The following is a 16,991-nucleotide window of genomic DNA, read 5'->3' as shown; positions in this document are numbered from 1 at the left end:
ATTCTGTATTCAACACCGTACATGGCACACCTCAGAGTACAAGAAAAAATTGGCATCTGGTCAAATCGACGCTTATAGAGATAGTCAAATCGGCACCTATTTAAATCAGAATCTGGTCAAGTCAACACATTTTAAAATGTTTTCAACGTGTATTCTTCAATATTGGACCTTAAGTTGAAGTTTTCTCAACATTTTCTGGGACTTTTATACTAACGCTGAGACTACTATATAACACATGTGTTAAGAGGGTGGTAAAGGGTTATTTTCGTGCAACGTTTTAGGCCTTTTTATTTCACGTGTTTTCGTGTTTTCGTGTTTTATTTCTCGTTTTCTCGTGTTTGGCTCGATGTGCGTGCTTCGTATTTCCCCTTATTTATTTTCCGTGTTTCGTGTCAGTGCTCCTAATTTCTCGTTCTTGTCTTTTTCCGCCGCATTTGATTAAAAAGTAAATTGGAACTAACTCAAAGTTAGTGAGTTATAGTGTGTAATATAATAGAAATCGATGTATATTGTTACCATTCTACTTTCTATTGTATATGTATACTATACATGTAATAAAGTTCATCATAATAATATTTTTTTTTCAAATCCGATGCAAGTAGCACATGGTCTTTATGTTCATTAACAATGTCTACATGATCTTAAAGAACGGCTGAGTAATAACTGCTGGTACTTTTTTTCTTAATATTTACGATTACATTTCTCGTGCTTTGTTTTTCCCGATTTTTATTTTTCGTGCTACGTTTTAGCGATTTTTATTTCACGTGTTTCCGTGTTCAGTACCCCCCTTTACCACCCTCTGTTAATGTTAGTCTGAGACTACTATAACTGTTATAGTAGTCTCAGACTAACGTTAATAGTATAAAAGTCCTAGAAATTTTATTACTGATTTGATAAAGCTTATTAAGCATATATTCTTCTTTTTGTGGTTTAAAGTTGCTTTAAACAAGGTAGATGCTGAACAAATATAATTTACAGATAAAAACATTACCAAATATTCACATTATTTTTTCAAAATGTCACAAAGCCATAAATTTGCAATTTCTTTAATGAAAAAGGTTCAAAAGCTGATAAAAATACCCAAAACACCTCGGTTTTGTACATTTCACGAGCAGAAGATTATATAATAAAGTCAAATACTGACCAACTTATAACCCCATCAAAGTATCATACGTCACATGAATTTTAAGAAAATCAACCATGCAAAAACCGACAAAAAAAAAGACTCATTTTTGCGGAGTTTTCTCCATAAGAAATTAAAAATGCTGATTTTGAGTTTTCCTCAAGTCAGATTTTATGGGACTTTTTCTGTGTATACTTGGCCATAGATTAGAACTATTAAAAGCATTTTCTGTTGCATTTAGTTTGACCGGAGAAATTGTATTATATGTCTCTGGTTTGACTGGACTCCTGTTTTTAGCCGAGTACAAATACAGCTGATATTCAAAAACACTAAACAGTTGTTGTCTTTATCCTGCAATTGATCACTTTGTAATTTTTGTTTCCATCCCAATCCTTGATTTTTTTCAAAAAAAATTATATAAATTATTTATCCTGCAATTGATCATTTTGTATTTTTTTTCCCATCCCAATCCTTGATTTTTTTCAAAATAAAATTAAAAATTATTTAAAATCGACATTACGTAAACGCGGACCGCAAAGAGGACCCCACTTGGACATAACCAATCGCTCGCAACAGAAGCGGCCCGGGATACTAAGAGACTATTAACGTATAGCATACGTTTTTCACTTCGTGTTATCTGTACACCTGTATGGGTCATTATCAAAAAAAGTACAAATTTCGACGAAGTAACATTTTGAAAAATGATGTCATTGTTTAAAACATTTAAGATGTGTTCCGCTATTCTATAGTATGGTAGCAACGATATTCAGAGATATGCAATGGGAAAAATGAAGAGTTCCTTCAATTTTAACAATGTTCTAGGTCATGCTTTGCTAGAATCGTGTCAATGGTGTTACCAATTTAAAGCATACATTTAGCTACTAAATATTATTGTTTAACATCAAACAACTATTCCAATTTGTTGTTTAGGTTAAAATTACGACTTATTGACATTATTCATATAGCTGTGCATTCTATTCAAAAATAATTTCAGAATACATTGTCGTAAAAAAGTTGGCTGTCCTAATCATGGCCGTTGTAAATACTAAAACATGCACTTAAAATTAATAAATGTGAATTGTGTAAGATTAAATGATAATAACATACCTAATCCTTCGTACACGACCCAAAACACTTATATTTATGAATGAAAATTAAAAAAAATGTCGTATTTTTATATAGTAACACCACTGACCCTTCACGGTATAACTCCAATGACACAAAAGTATCACCATTGACATCACATTTCAAATTTTACCTTTATAAAGTTCTGAACACAGAGCCAAGAACACAGAGCAAAAGAAAAAGATAAAAAAAATAATTCTTAGGCTAAAATATCTCAAATTATATAACATAACATCAATAACTAAAAATGTCAATAGTGTTACTAAATAGTGTCTTTGGTGTTACCAGCATGATCAGTTTGTGAAAACTTTGTATATGTAATACATGATATTGTTAAAACATTGTTAAATAAGTATTGTTTTTCGTAAATAATATGATGTTTCGCTTGTTAAGCATGAAAGAAACACAAAACAATGTCATGATATATTCAGTGGTGTTACTAAACTGGTCAATGGTGTTATTTTATCAAAATGGTCTCACCATTGACAGTAACACCAATGATTTAAGGTGTATTTTAAGATTTAGTTACGAAATAAATGCTCCATTCCCCTAGTCTATATGTTGTTCCTGGTGCATGTTTCTATAATCAATATCTTTCATAATTCAAAGTTCAGGAAATGTTTTCAAAAAAAGATTTGTATAAGGGTACAATGATATACAAATGATATAGCTTTTACTTACTTTTAAGATTTTTTCACTAAATTTTCAACATAATTGTTTGTTTTTTTTTTGCAAAACATGCTTACAGGTAATATTTCTAAGGGAGAAACTGTTGTAAATGCCCAAATCTTGCGAAAGATAACTCTTATCCTACTAATTTGTCCTTTGGTTACACCATTGACTTAAAAAATGTAACATTTCCTTTTGGTGAATTTTTTTATTATAAAAACCAACATACACCTCCTAAATCATTAAAAAAAATGTTTGTATGTATCAAAATGCAATAAAAAGTGATAAATCAAAAAACAAATCATATGAATAATAGTCCTATCTCAAGTCTGAAAGGATTTATAGTAAAAAATAACCGTTAATTCTTGCTATCTCCAAGGGTTTAAGAAAACATTAAGGATGTTTTTATAACATTTCATACTGTAAACTGTATATTGTGTATCACAAAACATTCATATCTAACATAAGCAAGTGTTATTTTGATATATTTTCATGTCTGTGACTTAAAAAGACCCAATAACATAGTTTTGCATGTTTTTTTTATAATGACCCGTATAAGAAGTAGAAAGGTCGCTTGCAATAATATGTGCTGGCGTACGTAGTAAGTTGAAATTTGAGAATGACTGATTGTCATCAAGAATGTATCTTTCGTAAAGAAGTATGATGTATTCTTCAGAGAGAAAGTAACCTACGTTTTAGACGATGTAAATACAAGTGACATACAATCTGTATTCCATCAGAATATTTTTAGTAAATATGAAAAAATATTTTTTTTCAGTTTGATTACAACAACCCCTCTATCCACTTGCGTTTGTACCTAACCAGACTGTTTTTTTTTTTACCTACAGAATATATATGGAAGTTGTGATAAATAATCAGTATTACTGCATGGTCTACGAATTTCTGTCCATATCCAATTATTTCCCTTTCAATGCATTAATAGTCCATTTCTCACCCTATATCTTGATTTAAAAGTTTTGCAGTATCTTTGATTTGAAGGACTTTGTCAGTCATATTTGCGTTGATTTAACATGATGAAATATTTGCCACTGGACGTTGAGCAAACAACACTTTAGCTTGATGTATTTTTCTTTCAAACACATTTTGAGCCTGCACGCTTTCTAATCTATATGCATGTATTGTTTTATATCCTTTAAATAAAAAAGGAGATTTGGTATTATGGAACAGCTATCCACCAGTGTCCATAATACTGAAAAGAAAAAAAATAAATATTTTCAATCGAGAAAACCAGTAGCCTGATTTTTTACAAATACAATAATTAAGGGGGCGGCAATAGGGGGTCAGTTGACGTAAAACAACACCTCCATTATGGCAAAAACAGTTGACAACACATTTTAAATGCTGATAACAGTTAACACCAACTTTAATCTATTCTTTTTTTCAAAATTGAACTAAAAGCTATGAAAAGGGGGAAATGCATACATTCAATGTGTTCAGAACCACTGTAGAAAGTCGCAGAAATGCCAGGCTCTAAGGAATCTTTGATAAAGCTTACCAGTTTCAGATTACAGCAAAATCGTGCAATGTAGGAAAAGTGTGACAGACAGATGGACATATATATAGTGTTTATACAACCAATTTTAAAGCTTGAACATCTTTTAAATCATGAATCTGAGCTTTTGACAGAAGTTGGTGACTTAACATGTATAAAGCCATCTTTAGAATTTCGAAAATGAGGTCCATGTCCATCGAAGGTTACATTTCCATTATCACTGTTTTTATGTTAATATTTGTAGTTCTTCACTTTCTGTATTATATATGTTTATATTTGTGTTTGTTTGACCTATGTGTGTGTATTTGCAAATACAATTATCATTAACTATAGGGACTATATGGCATGGTGTACTAGTGGTTAGTGGATCGGACTACTAACACCAAGGTTCCTGGTTTGATTTCCATTCCATGATGAAAATTTCAGGGACTGCATTTTCGGCTCTCCCTTGACACCATTTGCGAGCATGGTCTTGAGGAAACGATGATAGTCTGTTAGAAGGGGACGATAAATGGCTGAATCGTGTTAAGAGAGAGATATATCTCTTGCACGTTAAAGATACCCTTGTAGATTTCGAAAAAGAGCAGACTAATGCCGCTACATGGCAGCACTCAGTCACACCCGCAAAGTGAAAAGGAATTTATATAAATTGCAAAACTCGTTTCCCATTTGCATTATAAATAAATATGTTTAAACTAACTATAGACCGCGACCATTATCTTTCATGGCGGGGGTCCTAATAATAAATGGTTGCATCTCGGTGTAATCAAACGACTCAAAGCATACATGCTTTTATGAAAAGGAATAGAAAAATTGCAAATCATTAAAAAACCAATGTATCAATCGCCTCTTCCATCTCTAAGTCCCAAGAACTCTGAGCTGATATAGAAAAACCCTTTGGCCAATACTTACACTTGAGATGTCTTAGACTAGCAAATGTGGCATAAATTTGAGAACCAAAACCTCATTTTTCAGCCTCTTCTACCAGACCATACTGTTCAATTATTTTTGAAATTGAAACGATACTTTATTTTTCACAACTTCTTTCAGTTTTTGAAACTTCTATTCAGGTTCTCCTGGTCAATGTAATTTCTCAAACATTCTATATCATCTTAATTGTTTTTATTTTGGGACTGACCAGGATTTTTAGCTTGGTCAGAAAAGGCCATTCCTATTAACGTGGGGATTAATTATTAATAGGAGACAGAAATTAACTTCTGTCATATATAGTCTTATATATTTTTTTTATGATAATTTTGGTTCATTTAATGTTTCGGAGTTTAATGTGACGTTCATTTTATAGGAACTAGTACACTTTTTTGTTCAGAATAGACCATTGAAATTGGTCACTTTGGAGCCAGCCTCACCCGTCTCCTGGTGCAGGATTTCTCGCTGTGTTGGGGACTCATTTTATTTTGCCATTCGCTGTTTTCTACTCTTTGACCAGGTTGTTGTTTCTTTTAAGGAAGTACCGTAAGAAAAGAGATGGATAGAAAATTTAATGTGATATATCAACGTGTGAATTTTAAAAATTATGGTAAATGACAGTTAAGATCAGTTCACAGAGACAAATTAGGTCAAAAACAACAGTGGCGGATCCAGGGGGGGGGGGGGGGGGTTCCGGGGGTGCGCACCCCCCTTTATTTTTGCCGATCAATGCATTTGTATCGGGACATATGTTTTGCACCCCCCTGCACCCCCCCTTTGCCCTGGGTTAGCACCCCCCCTTTCGAAAATTCCTGCATCCGCCCCTGAACAGGGAACACTTTAAGTGTTAAGTAACAGATAACAGGGATCTTATTTTCAAAATAACAGTTAACAACAAATTGTAACAAAACAGATAATAGACAGTGGGTTGAAAACAGTTAACAGTAAAATTTTATCTCAAATAACAGTTAACAACACCTTGAAAATGGCCATTATAGGTTAACATAAAAAGGTATTGCCCCCCCCCTCAATTAAGGAAATCAAATACTACAGCAACCACTGATGATTATTCAAGTAAGTGGCCATCCTATTGATACATGTGAAATGCGTCAGTTCTTTTGGTTATATATTTTAATTTTACGTCCAAAAGGCATGTTCATGTAAAACTGTTCATTTAAACCCAAATGTACGAGGTTAGGCTATTTAAACCGTATGTTTTTCTTTGTTGGGCTTTGTCTGTATGTCTGATAAATGTTCATGATAATCTTGTGTCTGATGGACTATATATCCAGTATTTTTGTGATTACTTTTATCCCTTTTATATGTATTATTTGTTTTTACACACAAATAGTTTGGGCCCTGTACTTACAAGTAGACAATGAAGAGCAGGGATCACGCTCTCGAGACGTTACGAATCCTTGCAACAACTATGGGGGGATGTATGTGGCCTCTTACAAGGCACACTGTCTGCCGTATCCAATATATCATAATTTTAAAGTGGCAATAGAAATTTCCCTTTATCCCTGGCGGCCTCTATTACATGACCTACTTATTGCGTTTATTCTAATTTGTTCATGTCTTGAACGTGCATATATGATACCATTCCACGGAGGAAAGAATGGTGAATTATTTCTGTTACACGTTTTCAATTTTTCATTTGCTGTGGTGGAATAATTAAAAGTCCCTGAAATATTTTCTACTGAACGATATGAAAGCAACCTTCAAGTAAATTTCATACAGATAAAATATCTCGATCACTTCAGAAAATTACGACTACATGCTTTGTCGGAAAAAACACTTTTATACAAAATTTTAACACAAGCTATCTCTGTTTTAAAAGTCGGTTATATATACACTTTACTATATGATGTGATACTTATGTAATATATTACGTAATCAAGGAGTCTGCACTTAACAAAACCTCTAATTACAGTTACTATATAGCAAAAGTAAAGTGCAATGATACTACCTCCTGATGCACTCAAATGCATTTAATTATATAATTGTGATTGTTAATTGTTTCAAGGTGTTTCGGGGCGATTTCCGATTAACGCGCATAAGTACGTCACATGCTTCCAACTTATCACAATAAAACAGGCAATCCACTTTAAACGTTTGCACATGGTTTATAGTACTTACGCGAAGTATGTAAAATCAAAGGTTAAAGAAAGATAACCTTTTATCTTAATGAGTATATGTTAATTAGTGTTTACGGATTTAACTTATTGTGGAATACTTGTTTTTTTGGGGTTTTATGGATTGAAAAATGCTTTTCTACGATGTGAAAATTGTTCTTTATTCGATTGTGCTCTTGACATTATTTGATTTTAATTATACTGCTAAATTAAAGGGTAAGTATAACTGCTAGAACTTATTGTATACATACATTAAATATACTTAGACTTTACAAATACTAATTATAATCAATTACGATAGTGAGAATTCGGGCTTGAACGATGTATGCATAACGCACAGTGGCAAATATCTCTTGACTATTCAGGACGGGGATTTTTTTACTTTGAGGTGCCTCAGAGAACCACTTCACATACATGTATATAGCTAATTGAAAATTTAACGTCACAAAACGAACTAACTACATTTTATTCTATTGTTATAATTACTTAAATATTATACAATGCGGAAATAAAAAGAATTTGAAGAGACTTTCAAAAGGAGGATATTTTTTTTATATATATATATGCTTTTTATATTCTTTCTTTATATAGGGATCGGATTGTGATAAAGAAAACATACACATGTATTATATCGTCCTAATGATTAATTGCAAATGAAATTATTGTTATGATCATAATGAACATGTAATATTTGCCACTGGAATTTAAACAAAAATTTCCCAATAAATCACAAAATTTTAGCATGAAATTTATAGTGCCATCTTTAAATGAAACGAGCAAATTATTCTAGAGAACATTTTCTTTAGAATATACTAGTTTGACTGGGAATAAAAAAAAAGAAAACTATAGTCTCCGAAAAGATATGCAAATATTTTACACTTATAAATTCAACAAATAACAATTTAAAAAGTGCATAATTCACCCTCAGATGAGATACATGACTTGGAAAATACACACATAGATATGTGGTGGTGTTACACTTGTTCTTTGAGGTTTCGGACCCCTTTTTTCTCGATCACTGAACGTACAGCAGAAGAACAAGAAATAACAATCAGTCAAGTACATTTTCTTAATAACAGATATCAAAGGAACACTCATAGCCGAAAACAAACTGCCTATGACATAGTTAAAATTAACATCCTAAAGAAAAATACAGTACACAATCACAACAAAACTTCTGGGCGTGATCTAATTTTACCTAGTTCATAATCTGAACAATATGTTTTTAGTATACTTCTCAAATTATTTTAGAATATTTTTAATAAACCATGGCACCAGTTGAAATTTTGATAAGATTTTCCAATCATATCTCTAGCTCTGGCAATCAAGAAAGCATCAATATACCGTGTGTCTGTTTTTCCAATCTCGAAATGAATGATGGTGATGAGTTTTTTCAAAATTAAATGTTAGATTGTTCTGTGTTTGAAGCGTTTTTCTGGATTAGCCTGTAAAAGATTGATGATATTCATGTATCGTTGTAAAAGCTCTAGCTTACTTTGAAGAATACAAAATAAGTGCATGCATGCGCTGCTCGCAAGTCATTATATAGATAAAACAATAAAGGGGGGGGGGATTTCTTCACTTTTAATTAGTCTGAGTACCTCATACGTGCTAAACTTTCATTTTTATACGACCGCAAAAAAAATTTGGGATCGTATAATGGTATGATGTCGTCGTCGTCGTCGTCGTCCGAATACACATTTGGTTTTCGGACAATAACTTTATAGTTTAAGCGAATTGATCTCTATGAATTTTTTTAAAAAGGTTCAATACCTCAAAAGAAAGGTTGGGATTGATGTTGGGGATGATGGTCTCAACCGTTTCGGAATTAGTTAAGGGGGCCAAAACAAGTAGTTTTCTAGTTTCAGTATAATAACTAGTGTATAAGTATTTTGATTGCTCTGAAATCATACCACAGTGTGTAATACCAAAGGTAGAATGGTTGGGATTCATTTTGGGGGTAATTTCCCCAACCTTGCAGGAATAAGAGGCCAAAAAGGGGACGATAAATGGCTGACCCGTGTTAAGAGAGATCCATATCTCTTGCACGTTAAAGACACTTTTGTTGATTTCGAAAAAAAAAGAGCAGACTTATGCCTCTACAAAGTGGAAAGGGACTAATATAATTTGCAAAACCTGTTGCCCAATCCACTATATATATGTTTGAATTAAGGGGCCGAAAAAGGGTAAAAAACAAGCATTTTCTAGTTTCCTCACAATAACTTGTGTTTGAGTGAATGGATCTCTTTGAAATTGTACTACATGGTTCCATACTACAAAGGCTTGAATTGAGTTATTGAGTTTGGGGGTTATTGCTCCAAGGAGGGATTAAACGAGTTTGGGGGGGAATTTTTCCAAATAATTTAAGGGGTTCATACCTTTTTCCAAATTTTTCAAATCTCAAATTTTTGAAAAGTTTCAAGCGGAAAGAAGAAACCTCTACTTGCACAATGTTGCGCAATAGATTTGTAAGATCTTTGACCTCATATTTTTGTGTGTCAGAAATCTATATTATATCAAAAATTTGATCACAATCCAAATTCAGACAGTATCAAGCTTGAATGGTTTGTCCAAATTTACCCCAACTGTTCAGGGGATCGACCTCTGTGGTCGTATCAGGCTGCACCCAGCAAAGCAATTTATTCCTTCATAAGAATATGCATGCCTGTACATAAGTCAGGAATATAACAGTTGTTATCCATTCGCTTGGTTTGTTTGAGCTTTCGAGTTTGCCCTTTTATCACGGACGTAGGTATTTTTGTTATTTTACTTTTTGAATGATAACTTTTAATTATCTACTTCTTCATTTCTCTGACGTTTCTGACATCTAGAGATAGGGTAACAGAGGAAATGCTACTCTTTTGACATTCCAAGACAAAAGCCATACCGTTTGCAAAACCTACCCGGGGTTAAATTGTTAATTTGCTCTTTTTTAATATGCATGTAATAATTGTCACTGAACGTAAAAAAAATGTCAAATAATCAACTACATGTGTACATGAAAAAAAAAGAAAGATATCGAAGTGGAAAACTAATGTTTTAACTTTAAGAGAACGGTTATTATGTATGTGCCTGTCCCAAGTCAGGGGTCTGTAACTTAGTTGTTTTCGTTTATTGCTGTATTTTCTAAAAACTTTTTTCGTTCATTGGTGACACGGTCTTGTACATAAATGAGGCGGTTCTTTTTTCCGCGTTTCATGTGGTTTATATTTGTCATTTTGGGCCTTTTACTGTTGACCAAGCGGTATGAGTTTTGATAATTTTTGAAACCCGTACGGCGACCTTTAGCTGATAACTTCTAAGACATTTGGTATCACTATGTGGTGGAAATTTGCTTCTTTGGCAATCATCATATCACATCTACTTATTTTCATGTTTAACATAAATATTTGCCTGTTCAAAATAGACTGATAGTAAATCAACAATTATTGTACCTGTCCAATGTTAATCTTTTGAAGTGATTATTTAAAGAAATTTACCAAAATATATGTAGGACTCAAATCTATGGTGGGTTCCAAATCTATGGCAGATTCCTAATCTGTGGTAAATATGACGTCATTCCATTCCAAATCTATGGCGAGTTATGGAATTTCCAAATCTATGGCAGATTTTTTAAACCCTAATCTATGGCGAGTTATGGAATTTCCTAATCTATGACAGATTTTTTAAACCCTAATCTATGGCGAGTTATGGAATTTCCAAATCTATGGCAGATTTTTTAAACCCTAATCTATGGCGAGTTATGGAATTTCCTAATCTATGGCGGATTTTTGTTGTTACCAAATCTATGGCAGATTTTGTGCAAACGTAAAACAAGGAAGTACATATACAAGTATTCACTTGTCTTAAATAACTTCAAATGTACGACAACCGGTCGGAGCATGTCTATAAGCATTTGTGAAATAAAAATTCCCTAATGGTCAACCAAATTGTAATGTCAACCATAAAATATTTACCATAGATTAGGAATCTGCCATAGATTTAAAACCCGCCATGGATTTGAGTCCTACATATATAATATATTGATTGATTGTTTCTAGCTTAACGTCCAGTGGCAAATATTTCATCCAGTGTCATGTCAGAGGAACTGTTAACAATTAATTCAAAATGTAGGCTCTATGTACAAGACACAAAATTGATATCAAGCAAATGCATATAAAGTATATTTTTAAATTATGCAATATCCAACTGCGCATGACGTGCAGATTGTGAAAAAATACTAATACGATGTTTACACGATACACCTCTGTATTGAGCACACACATCATGTAACATTTTGAAGGTTTAATTGTTTTGCATCAGTTGCCCTTTTCAAGTACGAAAAAGTCATGAACGATACCTAGCTTATGAGTAAGAAAACTGATGCACATTTTGTAGGCACGAGACTCAGCAGTGGCGTCAAAATCATAGCCGTTATGAGGTCAAATCATATATAAGATATAAGATATATTTTATTTCCAATAGTGGATGCATTACAGGCATAATTAGTACATTGTTTTTTTTATCACACAATTGTAATAGACAATAAACAAAAATAAAAATAGAAATACGTTTGACAAAAATGAAATATAAATTGAGTTAATAATACATGTAGTCACATATCAAAACCTGTACGTATGTTTAGTGATTATTGACGATGCACCAGAAGCAACATCACATCCATTATGATGATAGAAAAAAAAACCTTCGAGTTAAGTCCTTCCTCGTGGCTGATGCATATGAGAAAATAGTAGTGTTGTTCATATGCAGGAGTCACCAAGGACAGGTGCTTAAAGGACACTCAAGCTTCTTCACAGAAATCTGAAAATTCAAACATTTTACAACAAAAGCATAAACTAATCCTTAAAAAAGAATTACTATATGAGGGTCCTCCTTGTGGATGAAGCACATAAATAAGATATGTAGTTATCCAAATACAGGAGCCACCATGGGCAGGTGCTTAAAGGACATAGTAATATATTGTGAAAAATTTCTGTGTAAAAATATTTTGATTTGGTTGAGCCTCTAGTACAACCTGTCCCAATGCTCTGAGAGAAAAAAGAGAATACACAAAAACACAAGCAATGGTATGAATCATGAGTATTTTTCATTTTGTTTTATAAAATCACACATTTCAATCAAGACATCCCTGTTCTCATTTCTCATTTACAAAATAAGCTGGTCTTTAATTGTCAACATATCAAAATTAGCACACTATTTCCAAGCACAAAGTATTAATTTACTTCTCTCATTATTTAATGAAGTACAATTAAGAAGAAAATGTAACTCGTGGCATTTTCAACTTCAAAACTTGAGTATGTGGGACAAGTTCTATCGTATCGAGGAATACCCTGATACCTTCCCTTTTCAATCTTTAGGGAGTGTGCTGAAACACGCAGCCTTGTCAGAGTTTTTCTAATATCAACATTGTGGATTTCAGATAAATATTTTTCACAGACAAAATTATTTTTAAAAAGTACATAAGAGCATAGTTTACTACCAGTATGTACTTGTAATGTCTGCTCCCATTCTTGTAAAAAAACAATTCTTTAGAAACTTACTATTTACATTTAGTATGTTTTGGATGTTCATTGGGTTAGCAGACTTAATAATTTTTTATATCACATTGAAACTACATTGAAACTACCATACCATGAAGTTTTTTTTTTTTTTTTGCATCAGATAAAAATGTTGATTCATAAAAAGCACTATCTAGCAGTGGAGATATAAACTGATTTGTTATTAACCTGTTATAGAATATAACCATAGCTTTCACAATATTGAAATATAAAGGAAGTCTGCCTAATTCAGATAAAACAGCTATATTTGTTGCCTTTGAGTGGACACCAAGAATATATTTACAGAACTTTAAATGCAGTTTTTCTTCTTGACATTGATCATAAATTTAATGAAAGGTTAACAAGCCATTCCTAAATTTAGATGGGAATGAACTAAACATTCCCCACACCTCACAACCATATAATAGAATTGGTTTAATTGTATGATCAAAAACATGCATACTAGTTTTAACAGAAGGATTCAGTGACAATAAATCTTTTGATAATTTGAAGTATGCTTTTAAGGCTTTTTTATACAGTTCTTCTTGCGCAAAGGAAAATTATCCTGATGCACAAAAGTGAATACCAAGATATTTGTATCTATTTACACATTCAAGCAACACATTTTTAATTTTTAATATATGATGGATATGTTTGCCTGCCTTGTTAAATATTAATACTTTTGGTTTTTTTTGTGGTATTTACAGTAAGACACCAATCATTACAGTATTAATCAAGTATATCAAGTTTCTTTTGAAGTCCTTCCGGAGAACTTGATAGTAAAATAATGTCGTCTGCATACATTAAACAATGAACCGAACGGTTGTTCAAGGTTATAGTATCATCTATAGTCTGTAGATATTTTGGTAAATCATTAATAAAAATATTAAAAAGATTAGGGCTAAGGTTATCCCCTTGTTTAACACCAAGCTTGACACCATTACTTTCTGTTAAGTTATTATTTATCTTGATACATGATTTGCTCAATTCATACATATTCTTTATGATGTTATAGAATAGAGATCCAACAACGATTTCCAAGAGTTTCAGTTTAATACCAGTGTGAATAACAGTATCATATGCTTTTTGAAAATCAACAAAGCAGGCATTCAATCTTCCATTACCTGATTTACAATACTTATCAGTGGCGGATCCAGAACTTTTCCTAAGGGGGGCCCGCTGACTGACCTAAGGGGCGGCCCGCTCCAGTCATGCTTCAATGATTCCCTATATAATCAACCAAATTTTTCCCACGAAAAGGGGGGGGGGGCGGGCCTCCCAGCCCCCCCCCCCCCCCTGGATCCGCTTATGCTTATAAATAATCGTTTTTAAAACAAACATATGGTCAGAAGTTCTTGCTTTCTTTTTAAAACCAATTTGACACTCATCTATAATATTAAATTTAATTAAAAATTTAAAACACAATTAAATAATTTGCTATCGAGCTTGTAATTGTCAATCCACGATAGTTGTTCGGATCATGAATACCATGTGCTTTATGTAATGGTGTTATGTAACCCTCTGCCCAGCTGGTAGGGTATATTCCTGAGCTTAAACAGGCATTAACTAGCTTCTTAAATCATTTTAAGAGAGCTGACTGACTACATATTATCATGTTATTTGTGATTTTATCCAAACCTGAAGATTTGTTCTTTTTAATCTTTAATATGGCATCTGCAATCTCACTCTCAGGTATTGGAAAATCAAGCTCGTTGAAACATTTTACATTTTCCAAACTTTTTAGTTTTCCTTCAAGTTCATTTATTCTTGAAAGAAAGTGTTCTTTTCCTTCATTCAATCCTTGAAAGTGCTTTAACCACATAGAAGGTGTAATGCAGTTTTCATTTGTATCTGTGTGTTTTTCTTGTAAATTACTTAAAATTTTCCAGTATAATCTAGGATTTTTGTCATGAAGTTCTTGTAATAAATTATTTTTGTAAGTTTTTTGCTTTATTTTTCTACTTTTGTTGTATTCACGATAGAGTTTGTAAAAATGTCTTTTTTACATATGGATCTTTGGGATATTTTGTAAAAACTTTTCCATAATTCATCAAATTTTGTCTCATAGTTTGCAGATCCTTATCCAACCATTTTTTGTACTTAGCTGTAGTTTATTTTTTTTATTTTTTTTTTTTTTTAGCTTTTTTTAAGTTAGATATCTGCTGCATGAGTGAAAATATTAGCCAATTTAGTGGACGCAGCATTAACATTTGTGATTGTATTTACTATAGGTTTATCTAAAAAATGAGTTATGTCTGTTTGTAATGATAATAATGCTTCTTGAAATAAAAGCTCAGAATCTTCTGACCAAATATACCTTACTGGTATTGGAGAGACATTGCAATGCTCCTGTGAAATAGGAGTTTCTATACAATAATTAGCAGACAATGCCCATTCTAATCTACAATGGCTGTCTGACATTGTAGGTATATAATCTAATATTCTAAAATATAAAATACTTTTCGGGGCACCCTCGGACACGATAGCATAGTCAACAACACTTTCACCGTTTGGTGTAAAACATGTATAATTGCCTTGTAAATCACCAAGTGTCCTTCCATTAAGTACTCTCAATTAATGTGAAATACAAAAATCTAATAATTCCTTTCTCTTGTATCTAATTTTACACCCTTATTGTTACGTTCTGTAATAATTTTGTCTGTAGGATATGATTTAAACAAAGAATTTATTATCGTCATGCATGATATAATCAGGGCTTGTTCCTGTTCTTGCATTAAAATCGCCACAAAGAAAAAAATTGGCATCTCCAAATGTATCTGTAATATCTTTTTGTATGCAATCCAAAATATTTACATCAAGATCCTTAGTATAAGAGGATAAACTAGGTGGAAAATATACCACACATATAAACAGGTCTTTTTGAAGACCAAAAAAGTTTTTATTTAATTCCACCCACTGATAATCAGCATTAGTGTTTTTCACTATTTTAACATCATCTTTTACATGTGGTTTTCATAATATTGCAATGCCACCAAAACATCTATTATTATACTTAATCACTTGTCTACAGATAGGATGATAGTGGAATGACCCAATTTGTTTTTAATGTTGAGTGATATCCTAAATGGGTCTCCAGTGGCGGATCCAGCCATTTTGAAAGGGGGTTCCCAACCCAGAGTAAAAAAAAAAGGGGGGGGGAGTTCCAACTATATGCTCCCGTTCAAATGCATTGATCGTCCAAAAAAAGGGAGGGTTCCAACCCCCGGAACCCACCTGGATCCGCCACTGGTCTCAGCCAAACAAACAATTTCATATTTGTTTATTGACTTAATGAACAAGGGGTCACACGTTTTGTCATAGCCCTTTGCAATGAGTCCCCCAACATTCCAAAAACAATTTTTCAAATTTGAAAATGACATATAGGTTATTATATTCTAACCTTTGATTAAAAAAATAAGTATACTAACAAAAGAAAATGATATAATTAAACTTGTCTATCGTTTAAGAATAGACAAAATTGAAATTGAAAAAAATGATAAGGTTCTATATATATGTATATATCTATGACCTTTGATTCTTTTGTAAAATATAATGTTACATATACAAAAAAAATACAATATTGCTTTGATTGACAAAATCAGTATTGAAATTCTATTGTATGAATAAGTAATAAATGTTAGGATGGAGATGATTGTCTTCCACGACCTCTGCCTCTGGAACCTCTACCACGTCCTCTGTTGATACGAGAGCGACTACGATCTTGTCGGGTATGTAATGGAACACCCAGTGTTGAGTGAATGGCTGGTTTAATATTGTTAGCTAACTGAGCAATTCCCTTTGTGCTAAGATGAAATTTATCCTCTGCAAGCATTTCTGGTGTAGGATTTCCACCAAAAGCCGTATTGCTGTGAGCAAAAAATTTAATCCGAGTTAACAAATTAAATGAAGTTGAGGAGCCCTGAAAAATAATTCAACAAACTTGGCAATGGTCATTCTGTACC

The 16,991-nt window shown here is 32.6% G+C and overlaps 1 protein-coding gene across 1 annotated transcript in view; it reads left to right on the top strand.

The window, feature by feature from the left end:
* The first annotated feature begins 7,442 nt into the window (after nucleotides 1-7,442).
* Nucleotides 7,443-16,991, top strand: part of LOC143083613 (uncharacterized) — a 28,758-nt gene continuing 19,209 nt past the window's right edge. Inside the window, exon 1 of the mRNA XM_076259888.1 lies at nucleotides 7,443-7,708. Coding sequence (XP_076116003.1) covers nucleotides 7,624-7,708 — 85 coding nt within the window. The 5' untranslated portion in view covers nucleotides 7,443-7,623. The remainder of the gene's footprint in view (nucleotides 7,709-16,991) is intronic.

The sequence above is a fragment of the Mytilus galloprovincialis genome, chromosome 7 (genome assembly GCF_965363235.1).
Source record: "Mytilus galloprovincialis chromosome 7, xbMytGall1.hap1.1, whole genome shotgun sequence".
Lineage (NCBI taxonomy): Eukaryota > Metazoa > Mollusca > Bivalvia > Mytilida > Mytilidae > Mytilus > Mytilus galloprovincialis.
Note: the sequence above shows the minus strand (reverse complement) of the source record. Positions and strands in the feature narration are given on the sequence as shown.